Source organism: Chelonoidis abingdonii, chromosome 4, assembly GCF_003597395.2.
Source record: "Chelonoidis abingdonii isolate Lonesome George chromosome 4, CheloAbing_2.0, whole genome shotgun sequence".
NCBI classification, from domain to species: Eukaryota; Metazoa; Chordata; order Testudines; family Testudinidae; genus Chelonoidis; species Chelonoidis abingdonii.
This window is the reverse complement of record NC_133772.1, coordinates 129,507,466-129,524,090: the sequence shown is the minus strand read 5'-3', so window position 1 is coordinate 129,524,090 and position 16,625 is coordinate 129,507,466. Positions and strand designations below refer to the sequence as shown.

At 42.4% G+C, this 16,625-nt stretch overlaps 1 protein-coding gene across 1 annotated transcript in view; it reads right to left on the bottom strand.

Moving 5' to 3' along the window:
- Positions 1 to 406: 406 nt before the first annotated feature.
- CYP46A1 (cytochrome P450 family 46 subfamily A member 1) overlaps positions 407 to 16,625 on the bottom strand; it is a 22,221-nt gene continuing 6,002 nt past the window's right edge. Inside the window, exons 2-15 of the mRNA XM_032775286.2 lie at positions 14,056 to 14,133; positions 13,645 to 13,726; positions 12,964 to 13,037; positions 11,936 to 12,022; positions 11,180 to 11,318; positions 9,986 to 10,096; positions 9,023 to 9,179; positions 8,574 to 8,639; positions 5,466 to 5,538; positions 4,891 to 4,975; positions 3,614 to 3,724; positions 2,777 to 2,865; positions 2,175 to 2,241; positions 407 to 1,195 (exon numbers count right to left, since the gene is read on the bottom strand). Coding sequence (XP_032631177.1) covers positions 1,034 to 1,195; positions 2,175 to 2,241; positions 2,777 to 2,865; positions 3,614 to 3,724; positions 4,891 to 4,975; positions 5,466 to 5,538; positions 8,574 to 8,639; positions 9,023 to 9,179; positions 9,986 to 10,096; positions 11,180 to 11,318; positions 11,936 to 12,022; positions 12,964 to 13,037; positions 13,645 to 13,726; positions 14,056 to 14,133 — 1,381 coding nt within the window. The 3' untranslated portion in view covers positions 407 to 1,033. The remainder of the gene's footprint in view (positions 1,196 to 2,174; positions 2,242 to 2,776; positions 2,866 to 3,613; positions 3,725 to 4,890; positions 4,976 to 5,465; positions 5,539 to 8,573; positions 8,640 to 9,022; positions 9,180 to 9,985; positions 10,097 to 11,179; positions 11,319 to 11,935; positions 12,023 to 12,963; positions 13,038 to 13,644; positions 13,727 to 14,055; positions 14,134 to 16,625) is intronic.

Sequence of the window (16,625 nt, the reverse complement as noted above, 5' to 3'; positions counted from 1 at the left end):
CAACTTTTGCTTCCAGCATGTGTTTACTGAGCAACATGGACTGGGATTGGAGAGAAGGACAGCATGAGAGACACATAAGAAATGAGGAAAAACTAGATATGGGCAAAATTTAAAATGTTTTACAAATTCATGGTGGTTTTGTCCAATTACTTTGGCTGTAAAAACCCTAAAAAGAAAGTTAGCAAAAAACTGAAGTGCTTCACTAACATTTTCAAAACAAAACATTTCAATGTTTTGATTCAAAATAACTTTCCATTTAGAAACCGACCTTAATTTTATTAAAAACCAAACAATTAAAAACATTAAAAAAGGCTTGAAATAAAAACATTTTGTTCAATCCAATTTTTTTTTTTTTTTACTTTTTTGAGTTGCCAAAAAGAAAAATTTAAATTCATTTTTGCTCATTCTGAAACAATTTTTTAAATCTATTTTGGAATTGCCAATGAATCAGAAAATCCAGTATTTGCACAGCTCTAGGATAGACAATAGATGTAGCCTCTGATCCCCTCCCCTGCCATTAGCTTTCATATGTTGAATCATATTCAGAGCAAGGGTAACATGCACTATTACAGTTTAGAGCATAGGCGGGGAAAATGATTTGGGTGCAATAAGAATGAACCCAAACTTTCACCCCCAAACTCAAACCAAAACTGACATACAATTCAACCAAGTGTTTGATTCATTGTTTAAATGCTCAGGTGCTTCTGAACGTATGTCCAATGGTCCCATGGAAATCAGTGAAAAACCTGGACCAGGTTTAGGTTTGTTTGTCATCACACGTAGCAGAGTGAGAGATGATATTCTTGTGATTTTTCCAAGTCTGATGGGAACCAGGCGGTACCTGATGAAAAGCCTGCTCTTTGCAAAGCTTCCAGATCAACAAGATTCAAATGAAACTCCTGAACTTCTCCACAGTAATTACAGGGTGGGCTAACAACATTTTCTATATAGCGACACTCAAAAGTGACTACAAAATCTCTAAAATCTGGGGAGAAACTCCACCACCATTTGACTCCATTGCTCCCCACTCCCATTATTTTTGGGACCCTTTTGTAATGATCCATGGTTTCAATATGCACACTACACCGTCTTTTGGTCTAAAGGTTCCTGTATCCAAAATTTTAAAGCTCTGCCCTGGCACCAGCTGAAATTCAAACCTCTGAAGCAGTTTTGCCATGACCACTTTAGCCTCCATCTGTTAAGGAGAAAAGAAAACTCGAAATCAGCAGATGCAAATGTTGCTTTGGCTGAAGAGATTTAAATTGAAGACACTGCGCAATTCTGTAAAATACGGAGATTTAAAACGATACAAGCTACGATGTTATTGTAACTCCATTAGGGAGACAGCTGCCCCTGTGAGGGTTGTTCCTCAGTCACCTGCAGCGTTCCCGAATTGAAGATATATTACAGGCACAAATATATGTCTGTTGATTAAGTTCTAGGTCTGGCTTGTAGACAAGGGTACGGATCAATCCACTTTAATATGAGGATTGCCAGCGCAGGTATAACTGCATTTAGATGAGCTCCATTAGCAGCATGGGAGACTGGAAGAACAGGAGATTCCACACAAGAGCTGCAGAGCAGGCAACAAATAGCAAGGCCAGTTTCCCTGCATCGTTCACAAATGTGCGTCAGGACAGCCTTGGGGATCCCAGCTCTCAGGGGAAGAGGCCAGGGCAGTAGATTTGCCTCTATGCCTTTGGACCTGTCTGATTGCCTGTTGCTTCAGCAACATGGCACAGCATGTACCAATGAAGCAACAGATAAAATTTGTTTAGCTTAACAAAGAGAAGTTTAATGGGCGATCTGACTGCCCCGGGAACAAATATTTAACAATGAGCTCTTCAAGCTATTAGAGAAAGGTCTGACACGATCCTATGACTGGAAGTTGAAGCTAGACAAATTCAGATTGGAAATAAGGCATAAATTGGTAATGGTGAACGTGATTAACCACTGGAACAATTTACCAGGGGTCATGGTGGATTCTCCATCACTGACAATTCGTAAATCAGGATTGGATGTTTTTCCTAAAAGATCTGCTCCAGGAATTATTTTGGGGAAGTTCTATGGTCTGTGCTATACAGAAGGTTGGACAAGATGAGCACAATGGTCCCTTCCGGCCTTGGAGTCTATGAAAAAGGTGGGATACACCACAACTTCAGAGGCCTGCCTACCTGTGAAAATATCTGTCCAATACAGGAACGAGGTCCCAAAGAAAATGGAAAATAGGTAAAATATGGCCTATAAGAAAAAAAAATACAACAGTTATTCTGATGGCTGCCCTGGGATGATAGAAGCTGGTTTACAAGTCAAATATTTCATCACGACTGTAATTTGAATTGCTTCGGAATAATGTCTTTACACCTCTGACTCACTGGAAGGCGCCATCTTCTTAACCTAAAAGCAGAATAGCATCATAAGTCTTTGTACCCATTTCCTGTCATATGAGGAAAATGACACTGTAAACTCTTGGCGGCAGGGACTGTCATTCATTATATATTTGGACGGTGCCCAATGCAATGGGCCCCAATCTGATTTGGCCTTTAGGTGCTACTCAAGTCTAAATGTTAATAAATAATAATAATAATACCACCACCACTCTCCTTTGAGAATGGGAGATAAAAACCTGCTGTATAAAACACAAAATTATTAACAATAATGCTTGGATTTGCATCTGAGCATAAAGCTACAATAATAAACATCTTTCCCCTGTTAATGCTCTTACTATAATGGTTACTCACTATGTTTTGGTAACATGGTAGTAAAATATACTCACTTTGGTGCATCTTTGTTAAATCGGTCAGGATTAAAGGTCAGTGGGTCCTTGAAAAACTTTTCCAGCCTCCCCATGACATATGTGCTGAACTGCCAATAAAATGTGTGTGTAAGGGACTGCGGAAGATTTTGTCACGGTGGTTTAGCTAAGGCTGTTCGCCTTCTCAAGGACAGGTTACTAAAGGGTGCTGTGTACTAGCAGATGCTGTTTGTAGCCGGTTAGAACCGCTTAGCCTGGGAAGCCTGGCGTGTTTGGAAAAGCCTGGCCCTTTGCCATAAGAGATAGTCCAATTGTGGGAAAGCTCCCACATGCCTATGTATGAGTTGTTTTACATGCTATTAGCATAAGGTTATATTTATTAGAATTTGTTTTGCTGCCTTGGACTCGTTCCCCGCTTTGAGTTAGCAACGTGCAGAGTCCCCGTTGCGGGTGTGTTTTCTTTACCTTCATTAAAAGCCATATCACTCACTGTGTGTGTGTGTGTGTGTCGTCCCTGCAGAGCACTTAGGCACGTAACATTGTGTTTGCATTATTTATGAGCTGCACACTGCTAAAGCCTCTCTGATGGCTCACAAGGACAAAAATAATTCTGTTTGGTTCTAACTAAAGACTTTGCATCACCCTCCCCGTCACTGGATCTGACGTACTGCCACGAACTGGGTCCAAAAGTCCCCTTCACACCTTCCTCTTTTGGTCTCCAGTGCCCAATTCTCTGCTGCCGTAACTCCCCCAAAGTCAATGAACTATGCCAGCAGGGAATTCTGGCTCTGTAGTGTCTAACTCCATTGAGTGTGGACCTACAACCTGATGGGTTTTGGATGCAGCCATCAAACTTACAAAGAGAGAAGAGTTTCCTGGAATTCTGACACTTTCAATGACATTTTCCTTTCCTGTCCAACGTACAGTCCCTGGAATGGGAGGGTATAATCGGAGGGATTCTTTGAGAACCTGTGTCAGCACAGAGTGACAAAGAGTTAATTATTACAACATGGCGAGAAGAGATATGATACCAATTCTTCCCCCATAGCATTTCCAATCAGGTCATTGATCTGGAGGGTGAACAATATAAGGAAAGCTCTAGCTAGAGAAGTTGATGGCTAGCAAAGCAGGACAGCTAAATACATATACTTCTGCCCTTCTTACTGCCTTGTGTGTAAGGAGAACACTATGAAAAAAACAACCAAAAAAACCCCACAGCAGCGAGACTAAGAGCCCAGGTCAACTGCCTTGGGCTTGTGGGGCTTGCATCATAGTGCTAAAAATAGCAGTGTAAAGTCTATTACCACTCAGGTTGGAGCTCAGGCTCTGAAACCTGGTCAGTCACCTCAAGTCAGACTCTCTGGGGTGGAGTTCCAGGCTACAAACCCATGTTGTCAAAATAAGGGCAGAGATTCACTTGAAATACATAGAGTGAGTGAGAAATCTAGTTCCATAGGCGCCGACTCCGTGGGTGCTCCGGGGCTGGAGCTCCCCCGGGGAAAAATTGGTGGGTGCTCTGCACCCACTGGCAGCTCCCTGCCCCGCCCTCTCAGCTCACCTCCACCTCTGCCTCCTCCCTTGAGTGCGCCAGGCTCCGCTTCTCCCGCTACCTCCCAGCACTTGCTGTGCGAAACAGCTGTTTCACGGTGCAAGTGCTGGGACGGAGGGAGGAGGAGGGGGAACGTAACATGCTTGGGGAAAAGGAGGGGCCACGGCAGGGATTTGGGAAGGGGTCCAATAGGAACAGGGAGGGAGCGGGGACTTTGGGGAAGGGTTGGAATGGGGACGGGGCACGGGCGGGGAAGGGGTGGAGTTGGAGTGGGGGGGGCGCGAGCACCCATCGGCGCCGGGATATGTTGGCACCTTTGCCTAGTTCTGTGCTCCGATAATAATTAAACTAAGCAGGCAAGGATTTTTGTGTGATTTCACAGTGAAAACCCAAGAACATCTTTTCTCACAAGGTTATGCTACCCCTGAAGGCTCAGAATACCTAGGACAAACACTGTCAGAACTGACTGTTGCTTTTGCTTGTATAAAACAAAACCAGTTCAGAGCCCCTAATGGCTGTGCTATGACATGGTAAAAGTGCTGCAAAACAACGCCAGCTGCCCTTTGGCCTCATTCTCCTACTGTACCTGTGACAAGTACTCAAGCCTCCCAAGATCTTCATAGTCAATGTTCCTCTTGGCTCCAATAACCTCATCTACTTCGGCATGAAGTCTAGAGGTGTAATGAAGGAGAAGCTGTAGTTATCGACATCCATTTCCTGCTAGACTGGGTGAAAAGGGTTTTTTTGTTTGTTTTTTTTAAACCATCCTAATATTGAGCCTGATCTTGCCTTCTTCCCTCAGACAAAATGCCTATTGATTCCAAAGGCCGACTGCCTGAGCAAATATTCCAGGATGAGTACCACGGCAGAATTCATAAAGTATAATACAATCAAATGTGATAAATGCCATCTGCAGACAAGACGAGCTTGGTATAAAGGCTTCTAAATAAATTACTTTAATAGAATTGAAAAATCTCATTTCCATGTTTTTTATTTTACAGTGTGAATTGCATTAAATATTATTTCTTTTGAAACACAAATTAGGATTTATTATGAATAAATACTGTTTATTTAATAGTCCTTATAATTATTATGGGGCACAACATGCTCACTCTAGAGTCAGAGAACTGGGCTGGCAAACTAAGCATGGAGTGAACATACCTTTCTAGTATTTCAGGTTGCCGCCCCAGTTCCATTATTGTAAATGATAACTGAATCGAAGTTGTCTCATGACCTAAAAATATTGAGAATCTATTTAAAAAGTAACATTGAAAAAATTACTTTTCTATATAAAATTAAGTGCATCAATACAACTGTGACCACAACACCAGAGGCCAGATTGAGGCCTCTAAAAAAATAACCCTCCAATGCTTAATTTTAATACTGTGCAAGGCGACAAGTGAATGAAATCACATAAATGTTGAGATATGCATGTAAGAGGCCTTCAGCAATAAAAACCACAAACACATTAAGCAGCAGATCAAGTGTATTATTTGTCCTACTTTCAGAAGATATGGAGAACAACAGATCTCGATCTTCTTTATAACAGCCCTTACCATTTCTGAAAAGTATCAGATCCCCCCTCAATGTTTTTTCTCAAGAATACACATACCAGGTTTTTTAAATCTTCCCCATAGTTCAGGTTTTTCAAACCTTATTTGTTGCTCTTCTCTGCACTCTTCAATTTGTCCACATCTTCCCAGAAGTATGGTGCCCAGAACTGGACACACTGCTCCACATCCATGTTGAGTACAGCAGAACAATTCCCTTCTGTGTCTTACATAATTTTTTATTACATTCCAGAATAATATTAACCTTATCACATTGTTGGCTCATATTTAATTTGTGATCTACTACAAGCCCCAGACCCTTTTCAGCCGTACTACTTCCTACTCAGTTACTCCCCATTGTGTGTTTGTGCATTTGATTTTGCCTCCCTACGTGCAGTACTTTGCACTTGTCTTTATTGATTTTCATCTGGTTGATTCCAGGCCAATTCTCCAATTTGTCAAGGTCTTTTGAATTCTAATCCTGTCCTCCAAAGTGTTAGCAATACCCCTCAGCTTGGCATCGTTCATAATTTTATAAGCATACTCTTCACTTCATTATCCAAGTCATTCATGAAAATATTGACTAGTTTTGGATGAAGAATAGACCCCTGAAGGACCCCACTAGATACATCCTCCCAGTTTGACAGAAAACCATTGATAACTATTCTTTGAGTACATTTTTTCAACACACTGTGCCCTCACTTTATAGGAATTGCATTTAGACCACATTTCCCTTAAATGTCTTTTAGCTACTTTCAATGAGATCTAGGGGAGGAGACAGAATCACGAGACTAATCAGCTCTTTGCAGACCACCATCAAGTGCTGCTCTGTGGACCATAGTGTGGGAGCCACTGGTCCAGATATTCTTTGATTATGTTTATCTGATGGGTGGGAGGGTTAAATGTCATTTTCCCTTTTCTCACTCCAGATCTCACTCAAACTGATTTTACACCACTGTAACTTGCAATGGAGTTACTCCTGACCTACACCTGTGTCAGAGAGAGAATCTGTCTGTTACAGCTATCCTCCTATTCCATTTTGTCTCTTACAGCTGTCCCCACACTCCATTTTGTTTTTGTTCTCCTGTGGCCTCCCCTCCCTGGCTGTTAAGTTGTTTAGCAGGGCCACTGCCCTTCTCAAAGGGAGGGTCCCTTAAAGTTGTTTAGCAGAGCCATTGCCCTTCTCAAAGGGATGGCCACTTGTGGCTAATGGACCTACGTGCCCTGTCAAAGGGTTAGTCCTGTTATCACCTGTTAAAACTCTGGCTCGTGTATGGGGACATGTCGTTGCAAGCCTATTGTGTTTTAAGTCTGGCAATGAGTCATAGGCCTCATTGCTTCGCAAGTCACGCTATGCACAGGACTCTGCTAACATGTCTCTGCTCACCTGCCTCTCTTTGTTTTTTTTTTTTCCTTTCTCTCTCTGTCCCCTGCCTCGAGCAATCAAAATACTGGTGGAACCGCTAAGTTGCCCTAAAAACCAACAAATTTCGATCAGATACCTTCAGAAAAGTCCTGCATTGCTGCCTGTCTATCAGCCAGGGTTCTGGGGTCCTTCTCCCTCGCAGTTTTATGTTGGCGTACCCGCCGTTTTGAACCCCCCCCCACGAAGAACGAATGCGGCCTGAGAGATCCGCTGATATTAGACTGTACCCAGCCTTCTGATGATTTGCATCTTTACCCTCTGCTGCTTCCCTGGGCTGGTAAAATCCCGTCTGTGAAATCTGGATCTCAACTATTTATTATCTAGCTGATCTCTCTCTCTCCCCAGCGCCCAGACTTAACCCAGCACCACAGCCATAGCTGTGGTAAGTTAGGGTTAGAGAATTTGTTGTATGTGTTCTGTAAGTAGTTAAGAAAATTGCAGTGTCTGTTACTTGCAATTTTGTGTAGTCTTGGTTAGAGTTAGGTCCAAGATAAGATTTTGCTGTGTTCCTGTATAGTTTGGTTAAGTTGTCTTCCGCGCCCCCTACCGACTCTCGCAGTCCACCCCATACCCTCAAGTCCTCTCCTGCGGTAAACCCTCAGCCTGCCTGCCTCGCTCCCTGAATTTTAAATCTCCTCTGCTCTCGGCTGTTTAAAGCTGCAGCCTGCCGCTCTCTTTCTGCTGTTTAACTGCAGCCTGCCCTGCTCTCTGTCTCCTAACCTCATCTCTCTCTCCTTTTTTAATCCTCCTCCCACCTCCTATTACCCAACCCAATGATACGAACAGTCAGCATAAACCGCCATGGTTACCCTTTTGTCTCTAACACACCACATTTTACATTATAGACCAATGTGAACAGCATTTTTACTAGAAGGTTCCTACCTGAAGACATTTCCCATAATGTAATCTGGCTATATGCTGCTGTGACACACCTTATAAGAAATGTTAGCTACTGTACATTGATACTTCAGTTTAATGTGGTTACCAACTGTATTGTACCCCACTATTGAAACCCCCTATACTATTTGCTAAAAGAAACCCCTCCCCAATCGTCTACCTTAACAAACCCCATACCCCTCACTATTGAATTTACCCTGTTTTTTGCATTTTCTTAATAAAGTTTATTTTGCACCCCACCTGTGTGGTAATTGCTCCCCAAGATCCCATATACCTGCTGGCAGGGACAGAATCAAGCCCTTAGTAACTCTCATTGTAGACCCCCTGGGAATGCATACTGTTTTCAATAGCTTCCCACATAATGCGTCAGAGTAAAAAAGTAACTACTGTACAAACCAGCAACGAAGAAAGTGACAAAGTTATCCAGAATATTTTCATCATCTCCAGTCTTCTCCTGAGCTGCTGGGATAGGAAACAAAGTAGTTATGAAAGTTCACTTTGCCCCTTTAACAACATTTTGGGGACATGGGAAGGGGCAGGGGGGTAGAAGGGAGGGGGAGACTCAGTGGTGACCTGGAACACAAGTTCCGATTCCAAATGTAAAAAGAGGTATATGTTAAACTCAGAAAGGAGCAAAAATCTCCAGGACAAGGTCCCACTTGTAACGAAACCCTTGTTTGGATCTTCAGCTTGAAAGAAACATTCCTGACCATGTTAGAAAGGACTGAGCCTCAAAGTTCAGATCCAGAAGTGAATCCCCAAATTTTGGGCGTATTTGGATCCACTGTTTAACCCTGCAAAACAATTCACAGAATAATGAAATTGGAGAATGTTGAGTTTCCTACCATCCCCTTTCAGGATCTGAGTAAGAATATCTCGTGGGACTTCCTCTTCATTCTGGATGGCCTCTCGCCTGTGTTCAATGCATTTCTTTCCTACACGGCGCAGCAGTCTCACACTTTCCTGGATCTCCTTTATCAATTTTTGTTTTCCTGGCATGTACTGAATATAAAATGTACTTGGTCATTTTAACAGCTTTGCAGAATAAACAAAAGAGGTATAGAGACTTAGGGCTGGTCAAAACTGTTTTTAATAAAAAACTGAGTTTGATTAAATGAAATTTTTTGCTAAAAATATTTGCTCTCCATGGAAAATTTAGATTTTTTTCTTGAAAGACCAAATGCTTGAAAACCGAAATGTTTCAGTTTGGATATGCTGCTGTAGCACCTCACAACAGCTATAATTCAGTTCAGCTGCCTCATGCACCATGGCCAAGGACTCTCAGGAAGCATCAAAATGCACCCTCTCCTGCATCATGAGAGATGTAGTCTAACCAGGGTGTCTGACCTATAGAGGAGAATGGGAGCACAAGGCATCTGAACTACAACTCCCATGAGACACTGTGGCAGCATTTTCAAATAAAAATATTTTGGTTTTCAGTTGAAAAGTTTTGGTATATGAATTTTTGCTAAAAAAAATTCACAGAAAGAAAACCTATTTTCTAACCAGCTCTAGTAAAGATCATGATCCTTTTTTCAGATGCATTTATGCTTCTATTCGGGGCGGGGGGGGAGATAAGAAAATATTTTGTTCAGTGTGTGAGTTTCTTTTTGAAATAAAATTTCAGTAGCAATTTAAGAGAGAGGAAAGGGAAGACACAGGAACCATCTCAATCTGTTGATCCTTTTTCTATTGCGAATGAGCCCAAACACACAACCCCAGCCCACTGTGCTCATCAGTCAATATGCATGCAGTGACTACAGCTTCACTCTGAAGAGAGCACTAACTGAAGTGAGATGTGTACGGACCTGCACAAGAGGGACACGTATCTCATTCATTCCTTTCATGACCATGGACACGGCATGTGGGAAAGGCGTCTGGTGATCATGCAGCGTATTTAATTCTAGGCCAAAGGCCACCTGAGGATATTGAGAGAAAGAGGCATCTATTTGCTGATTAAATCCTTCTGCTTATTGCATCTATAATTAAAAAAACCAAAAACACATGAATAGACCCATGCTCTGTTCCTAGATCATGCTAGTACCTAAGGGTTAGATTTTACCTTTAGGTACAGCCCTGAGCAAACGGTGGTATCTAAAGCCCAGAAGCAGCCCCTGTGAGAGAGAGTGTGGCTCAGAGACACCCCTCTGTGTCACACTATTTACCCAACGGGGGTAGTCATTTACTGCTCTCTTCTACCAACCTCGGGCTGGCTCCTGCAGAGAGGATGTAGCCATGGCAAGTTTTTGTTGATACACAATGGCAATTAACACTATACACACACACACGTGAATTAATACTGACATGTTCCTTTGAGATTTGAGGAGAGGAAGAAGAAGACACAGACCTGGAGCTCTCTCTCAGGCTACATCTACACTGCAGGTGTGAGCTTCGGTACACCAAAGTTAGTACACCAAAAATGGCAACATAGGCTTCAGCATGGGCTGTACAAGCCCATCTGGGACCCTGGATATCCATTCATGCTGCTAGTCCACACTGAATCCCTGCTACTTTTAGCGTGCTAGCTAGATGAAAGCTAGCACTGGTATGGCTACGTGAGGTGCAAATCACACCTCCAATTGCACACTACACACAGCCTGAATGTAACAACCCCTGAGCAAAATTTTCAAAACATGCCAAAGTCCTATTTCCGAAAAGCACATAAGTCACTTAGGGGTTTCTAAACTGGGACATAAAACACTTCTGAAAATGTTTCCCCTCCATCCCTTACTGCAGATCAGATTCCGCCACCCTTGGGCAGGTTGAGTGGTAACTTATTCCGCGAGTAGTTATCTTACTTCACACTGACGTCAGTGGGTCTAGTTAGGGAGTATGCTACTACTCTCCCTGTGTAGAGGCGGTGCACTCTCACCCTGAATTAGACTGGCCTTCAGGGGAAAGTTTTCTGTTTCACAGCTACAGCCCCTTGATTTTGGCCTAGGTATCTGCACTTCAACTGTTCTGTCACTTACAATGGAAAAAGGAAGTCAGACAGTCTGTACCTTTGCAATAACATCCAGAGTCACTCGGCTCATCATGCTCATGATGTCCAGTTCAGTTTTTCCATCTGCTTTTTCCTCTAGCTTCTTCATCAGCTCCTCTGCTTTTTCATTAAAGGTTTCCATCAAACCAATCAGGTAGCTGGACAATTAAAAAAATATTAGTGATGGGGCATCTTTGTTCAGAGAAAAATTATCTTCACTTGTTTTACAAAGGAAAATTTAGAGAATAAAATTTTCAAATGATATTTTAAACCCTAAAATAGCTACATACATTTTTCCAAATTAAAGAAAACACCTGGTATAATCACTTGCTTAAGCACAATAGAACGAGCTAAATTCTGCTTGCACTACTTCTGTGGAATTCAATCCTGCTAGAGATAAGAATAACCATGGAATGAATCAATTTCAGAGCAAAGGGCCTGATTCAGAGCCCACTGATTTCAATGGAAAGACTCCCATTGACTCCAGCGGGCTTGGAATCAGACCCAAAATGAAACAGAAAGCCAAGATTTAGCTTACCTTTCCCTCTAAGCATAGGCGCTGAATTTTATTTTTCCTGGGGTACTCCACTCTGCTCCACTCTGAGGCCCTGCCCCTACTTCGTCTCTTCCCACCCCGCTCTGCCCCCTCCCGAGGCCCCTGCCCACCGATTGCTCTCCACCCTCCCCATGCACCTCCCACGAGCTGCTAAACCGCTGTGGCTGGTGGGCGCTGAGCATCCCCTATTTCTTTTCCGTGGGTGCTTGAGCCCCTTACGTTCGGCTGAAAGCTGGATCCATAATTCTCCGTTGCTTGTACCAATGATCATGGTTAAGATCAGTCACTAAGTCATTCCCTAAAAATCTAACAAAAAGATGAGGATTAAGGAAAAGAAAAACTTTCTGGCAAGGGATTTGATATGAAGTTTTCAATTCTTTTAAGCCACATGTATAGCAGCCTTTCCCCAGCCTTGCCTGAGCTCTCATTAGCCTACTTGGTTTTATAATAGGGCAATTTTCTGTAATTTCCAATTATAAATATGTTCTTTTCTCAGGAAGCACCAAGTGGATGGGTGAGATTCTGTGGCCTGCGTTGTGCAGGAGGTCACACTAGATGATCATAGTGGTCCCTTCTGACCTTAAAGTCTATGAGTCTAAGTTGGTCCAAGCACATTATTCCACTCATGCCAGCGGAAGAGGAAATGACTTTAAAAGACAGCTGTGTTTGTACACTGCCTAGCACAACTGGGCCTTGATCCATGACTGGAGGCTCCTAGACACTACCATGTCCAAAATCATAAATAATCATATCTGAAGTACCACATTATATGTTTCAGCAGATCATGCTAACAGGGCAGGATATTTTCCCCCTCTATGATTAAAATCAGCAGCTGAATACCCCCACGCACAATGGAATGATTCAATAACGATTCAATAAAGGGCAACCAGTGATTGATTTATTTTTTAAAATAGTCTTGTGAAAACTTTCATCTACTTTGGGTTCAGCTCACAGAAGCCCAACTGTTCTCAGGCTAGGTGTATATCCCATAGGGCAGGGATGTGGAAGATAAAGAACTTCCATGCGTACTCTCCATTGGTCCACTAGGAAGACACTTGATTCTATTTGAGTCTCATCGCATTAATATAATGGGTGCCTTGTGCCCAATTATGACTGCGGTTTAGCCACGGATCCCAATTTAAAGTCAAATCCAGATCTGATCAAAGCAAATTTAATCCTTTCCTCCCATTTTATTCATATCTAAATTTATTTTAAGCACATGATGCTTTTGATTGGAGCTGGTCTACCTCATGCCAAATATAGCACAGAGTTTGCTATATGTTATTCGATCCTTCGGGTACTGTGGTATCATCAGGAACTCCTAAAATCAAATCCCACAGTCAGCAAATATAAAGAGCCATTCAAGCATTAAATAATTTCTGTGTTTTACCAAAAGTCCACAGGCAACAGGCTCCACGAATCACACAAACTCGTCCCGTGAACTATTAGGAAGGAACACATTTGTCTGCCAGACAGAGCTATTTTAGAGGTTTTGTCTCCCTCATTTGTACACTTACAGAACTTAAGGATTCTTTGCCGGGCTAGCACTAGAACACCTTTTCTCCCAGGATCTGAAAGTGCCTTAAAAAAGTTGCTCAAATCTCACATCACTGTTATTCCTATGATTCAGAAGGGGGAAACTGAGGCATCTAGCAGTTAGTGGACGACTTTTTGGAAGTGTGGAGCACCTGCAGCTCTCATTGACTGCAGTAAGTGCTGCGGGCATCCACTATCCTGGAAAGAGATGTTACAAGTGGCTTGAATCACGGCAACAGTGCAAGGCAAACAGTACAGCAAGAACTAGAACCCTGGCATCCTGGCTCCTAACCTCAGACTCCAAACAATGCACCATACCAATTCATTTTATAGGAGGACAGATCGCTGGGTGGATGGATAGGATGATTCCAGTTAGATGATTTATTCAGTACCTTTACTCCTTCTGGACTTAGAACCATTAGCGAGACTCTGTGAAAAGCATTAAAACGTATAATGGGGCCATACTCCTCTGCCCTACAAGAGAAAAGATGGAGAAGAATTATGGTGCAAAATAACACATCAATCATGTGTGAAATGAAAACACCTCAAAGAAACACAATACAGTGTAATGGGCACTGCTACCATCACACCTAGGCAAAAGCACTTACAGCAAGATCTATGGTTTGTTCCTGACTCTGTCACTGACTTGCTGAGTGACCCAGGGCAAATCACTTAATTTCTTTGTGCCTCAGTTTCCCAATTTGTGATATAGGGTAAATGATGCCAGCATGTCCCTCTCCTGTGTAATGCTCGGTGGTGGTGTGGTCCAATAAAAGAAAAATTATTGAAATATAACAACTTACCACTGTATGAAGAGATTAAGCACCAGTTCATTTTTCTTTAGCATCCTCCAGATGGTTGGCAGGTGTCCCAGCAAAAAGCTGGAGGAAAAAAAACTAGAACTTAGTCTAATCCTAAGGCTGAAACACTACTCTGTCCATAGGACTCAAAAGTCTATGGACGGAATGAAATACGGGAGATAGACTTAAAGGCTGGAAAGGACTTGGAAGAATTTCTTGGTTCAGCTCGCAGAACATGCAGGTCTTGGGGGATCTGCATGAGGCATGGAGCATTGCCATTAACTTGCTGTGTGAACTGACACAAGTTAGACCTTACGTATCAGTTTCTCCATTTGTAATAATAGATATAATGTTTATTTGCCTTTGAAATGTGCTTTAAATCTTCATTTGAGGACAAGAGTAGATCGTATTAATGTGTGTATTTCTAGATACACTGATTGCAACTCTGTGTGGCTTGTAAACTTTTGTAGAACTTAATCACGTTGTTCTGGTTTCCACTAATGTGCTGTCTGCATTGCTTGTATTTTCTTTCCTTTTAAGAAAACACACTCACAACCCACAGCCCCTCCTAAAAGACATATTCCCCACCACCCCCTTCTCTGACGTTTACAAGGCAAGACTCCCTCAATTGTTCTGCAGAGTTCTCTGCATTCTGTAGGAAGGTCTGTGAACAGAAACTGAGCACAAAGACTCCGCTGCTCTGTAAAATGAGACAGTCTTTTGTCTGTGTAAGAATCTGAGTTGTTTGGGATTACAGGTGGTAACTGTCTTGGCATCAGTGATAAAGGGACCCAGTGCCTGCAGTCTAATATTCCTGAATCCATGCCGTAGTTGTTATATAATTGTATGTACAGAAGAGAGAATGTGGGCCCAATTCTGAACATCTTTACACCATGGTAACTCAGTCAATGGTGTTACACTGCTGAAAGTATGATTAGAATTGGCCCATCTCCGTCTACACATTCTGGTTCATTCAAATTATGAAATAAAGAGGAAAAATTAGAAGGGAAAGTATTGGCTAATATGGAAATTACATAAATGAATAAAAGGTGTTAATCCATCAAATGCATCAGCTTTATTTAAAACCCATGCATCAATTCCTTCCTTTAGAGGCGAGTTGGGAATTCCCACTGACTTTGTGTACATCTGAAGTAGGATCTGGCTCAGCAGCTTCCTACTGCAATTTCTCACAAAACCAACAAGCTGTGCTTAAGGGGATAAGTTTTCCAAATGAGACACAGATAGCTGTGCTGTTGTTATGATAAAACGCACAAGTTCCCTTTCTCTATGCTAGCTTCTTCTAGTTACTTAAAAATGTCAAGCATTTAACAAAATTACCCAACCATTTATAACAAACTTTTTTAACCCTTTGTGTGTGTGAATCAGTGAAGTTCCCTTCTAGCAACTGGACCAAAAATGACAGGATCCCTGCTGCTGTTAGCAAAAGAAATTCTCCTTTAGCTGAAGTATCAGAAACCTGTGTGCTTTGAGCATAAAAGAGCAAAGTTGTAGCCCTGGCTCCCCTTGTGCATGTCTCATTTGTTGACTGTGGCTGTTGTCCTCACCACAATTATTTTTCTTCAAATTTCCCACCAATGCAAGTCCTCCAGTGCCAGAGTCACTGGTGGTAACAATGGTGGGAATGCTCACATACACGGGCTGCCAGTGGTTTAATTCACTATGACAGAGGAAAGATGGCCAAATGGTTAGTGCACTAGCCTGGTACTTACGAGAGCTGGTTTCAATTCCCTGCTCTGTCAAACACTTTCTGTGTCACCTTAGACAAATCACTTTATTGTTCTGTCTCAGCTCCCTATTGGTAAAATTTGCGGGGGTGTTGAGAGAAGAACAATGTTAAAAGCGTGTGAAGTGCTCACTACAGTGGTAAGAGCCCTGCAAAGCGTACCATAGATAGTATTGTCTAGATCTGTTTAGAGCAGTTCTAGCTGTTAGAATACTGGTGGCAAAAGTGGCCTGTCTACACTAGTGCTCCCGCTGGTTGAGCAGCACTGGTGCTGGAGAAAGGTTCAGTATAGAAAAGGCCTCTGAATCCCCTATGTATGCTCTAGCCCAGGGGCTGGTTGATGGGGACAGAACATGTCAACAGTCCTACTCTAGAACACTTCTCCCCCATCCTCCCATGGAAAGGACAGCACCACATTTTTTTCCACTTACGCTTTTTTGATCAATGGGACACCTGATGGACTTAACACAAAGTTAAGCATGTGTTAGGAATCCAGGAGTTTAATGAGTATGGTCTGCAGGATCAAGACCTAAGATAATACAGAACATATATTCTTCACACAGGCCACTTGCATATTTTTTTAAGAGGTTGTTGGTATGTAAGCCTCAGTTGCCATGCTAATTAACACAGAGAGCACTCTATGGCCCTAAATGACTAAACCAGCATGTTTGAGGCCTGGTCTACACTACGCGTTTATACCGAATTTAGCAGTGTTAAACCGATTTAACCCTGCACCTGTCCACACAACAAAGCCCTTTATATTGATATAAAGGGCTCTTAAAACCGATTTCTGTACTCCACCCCGATGAGGGGAGTAGCACTGAAATCG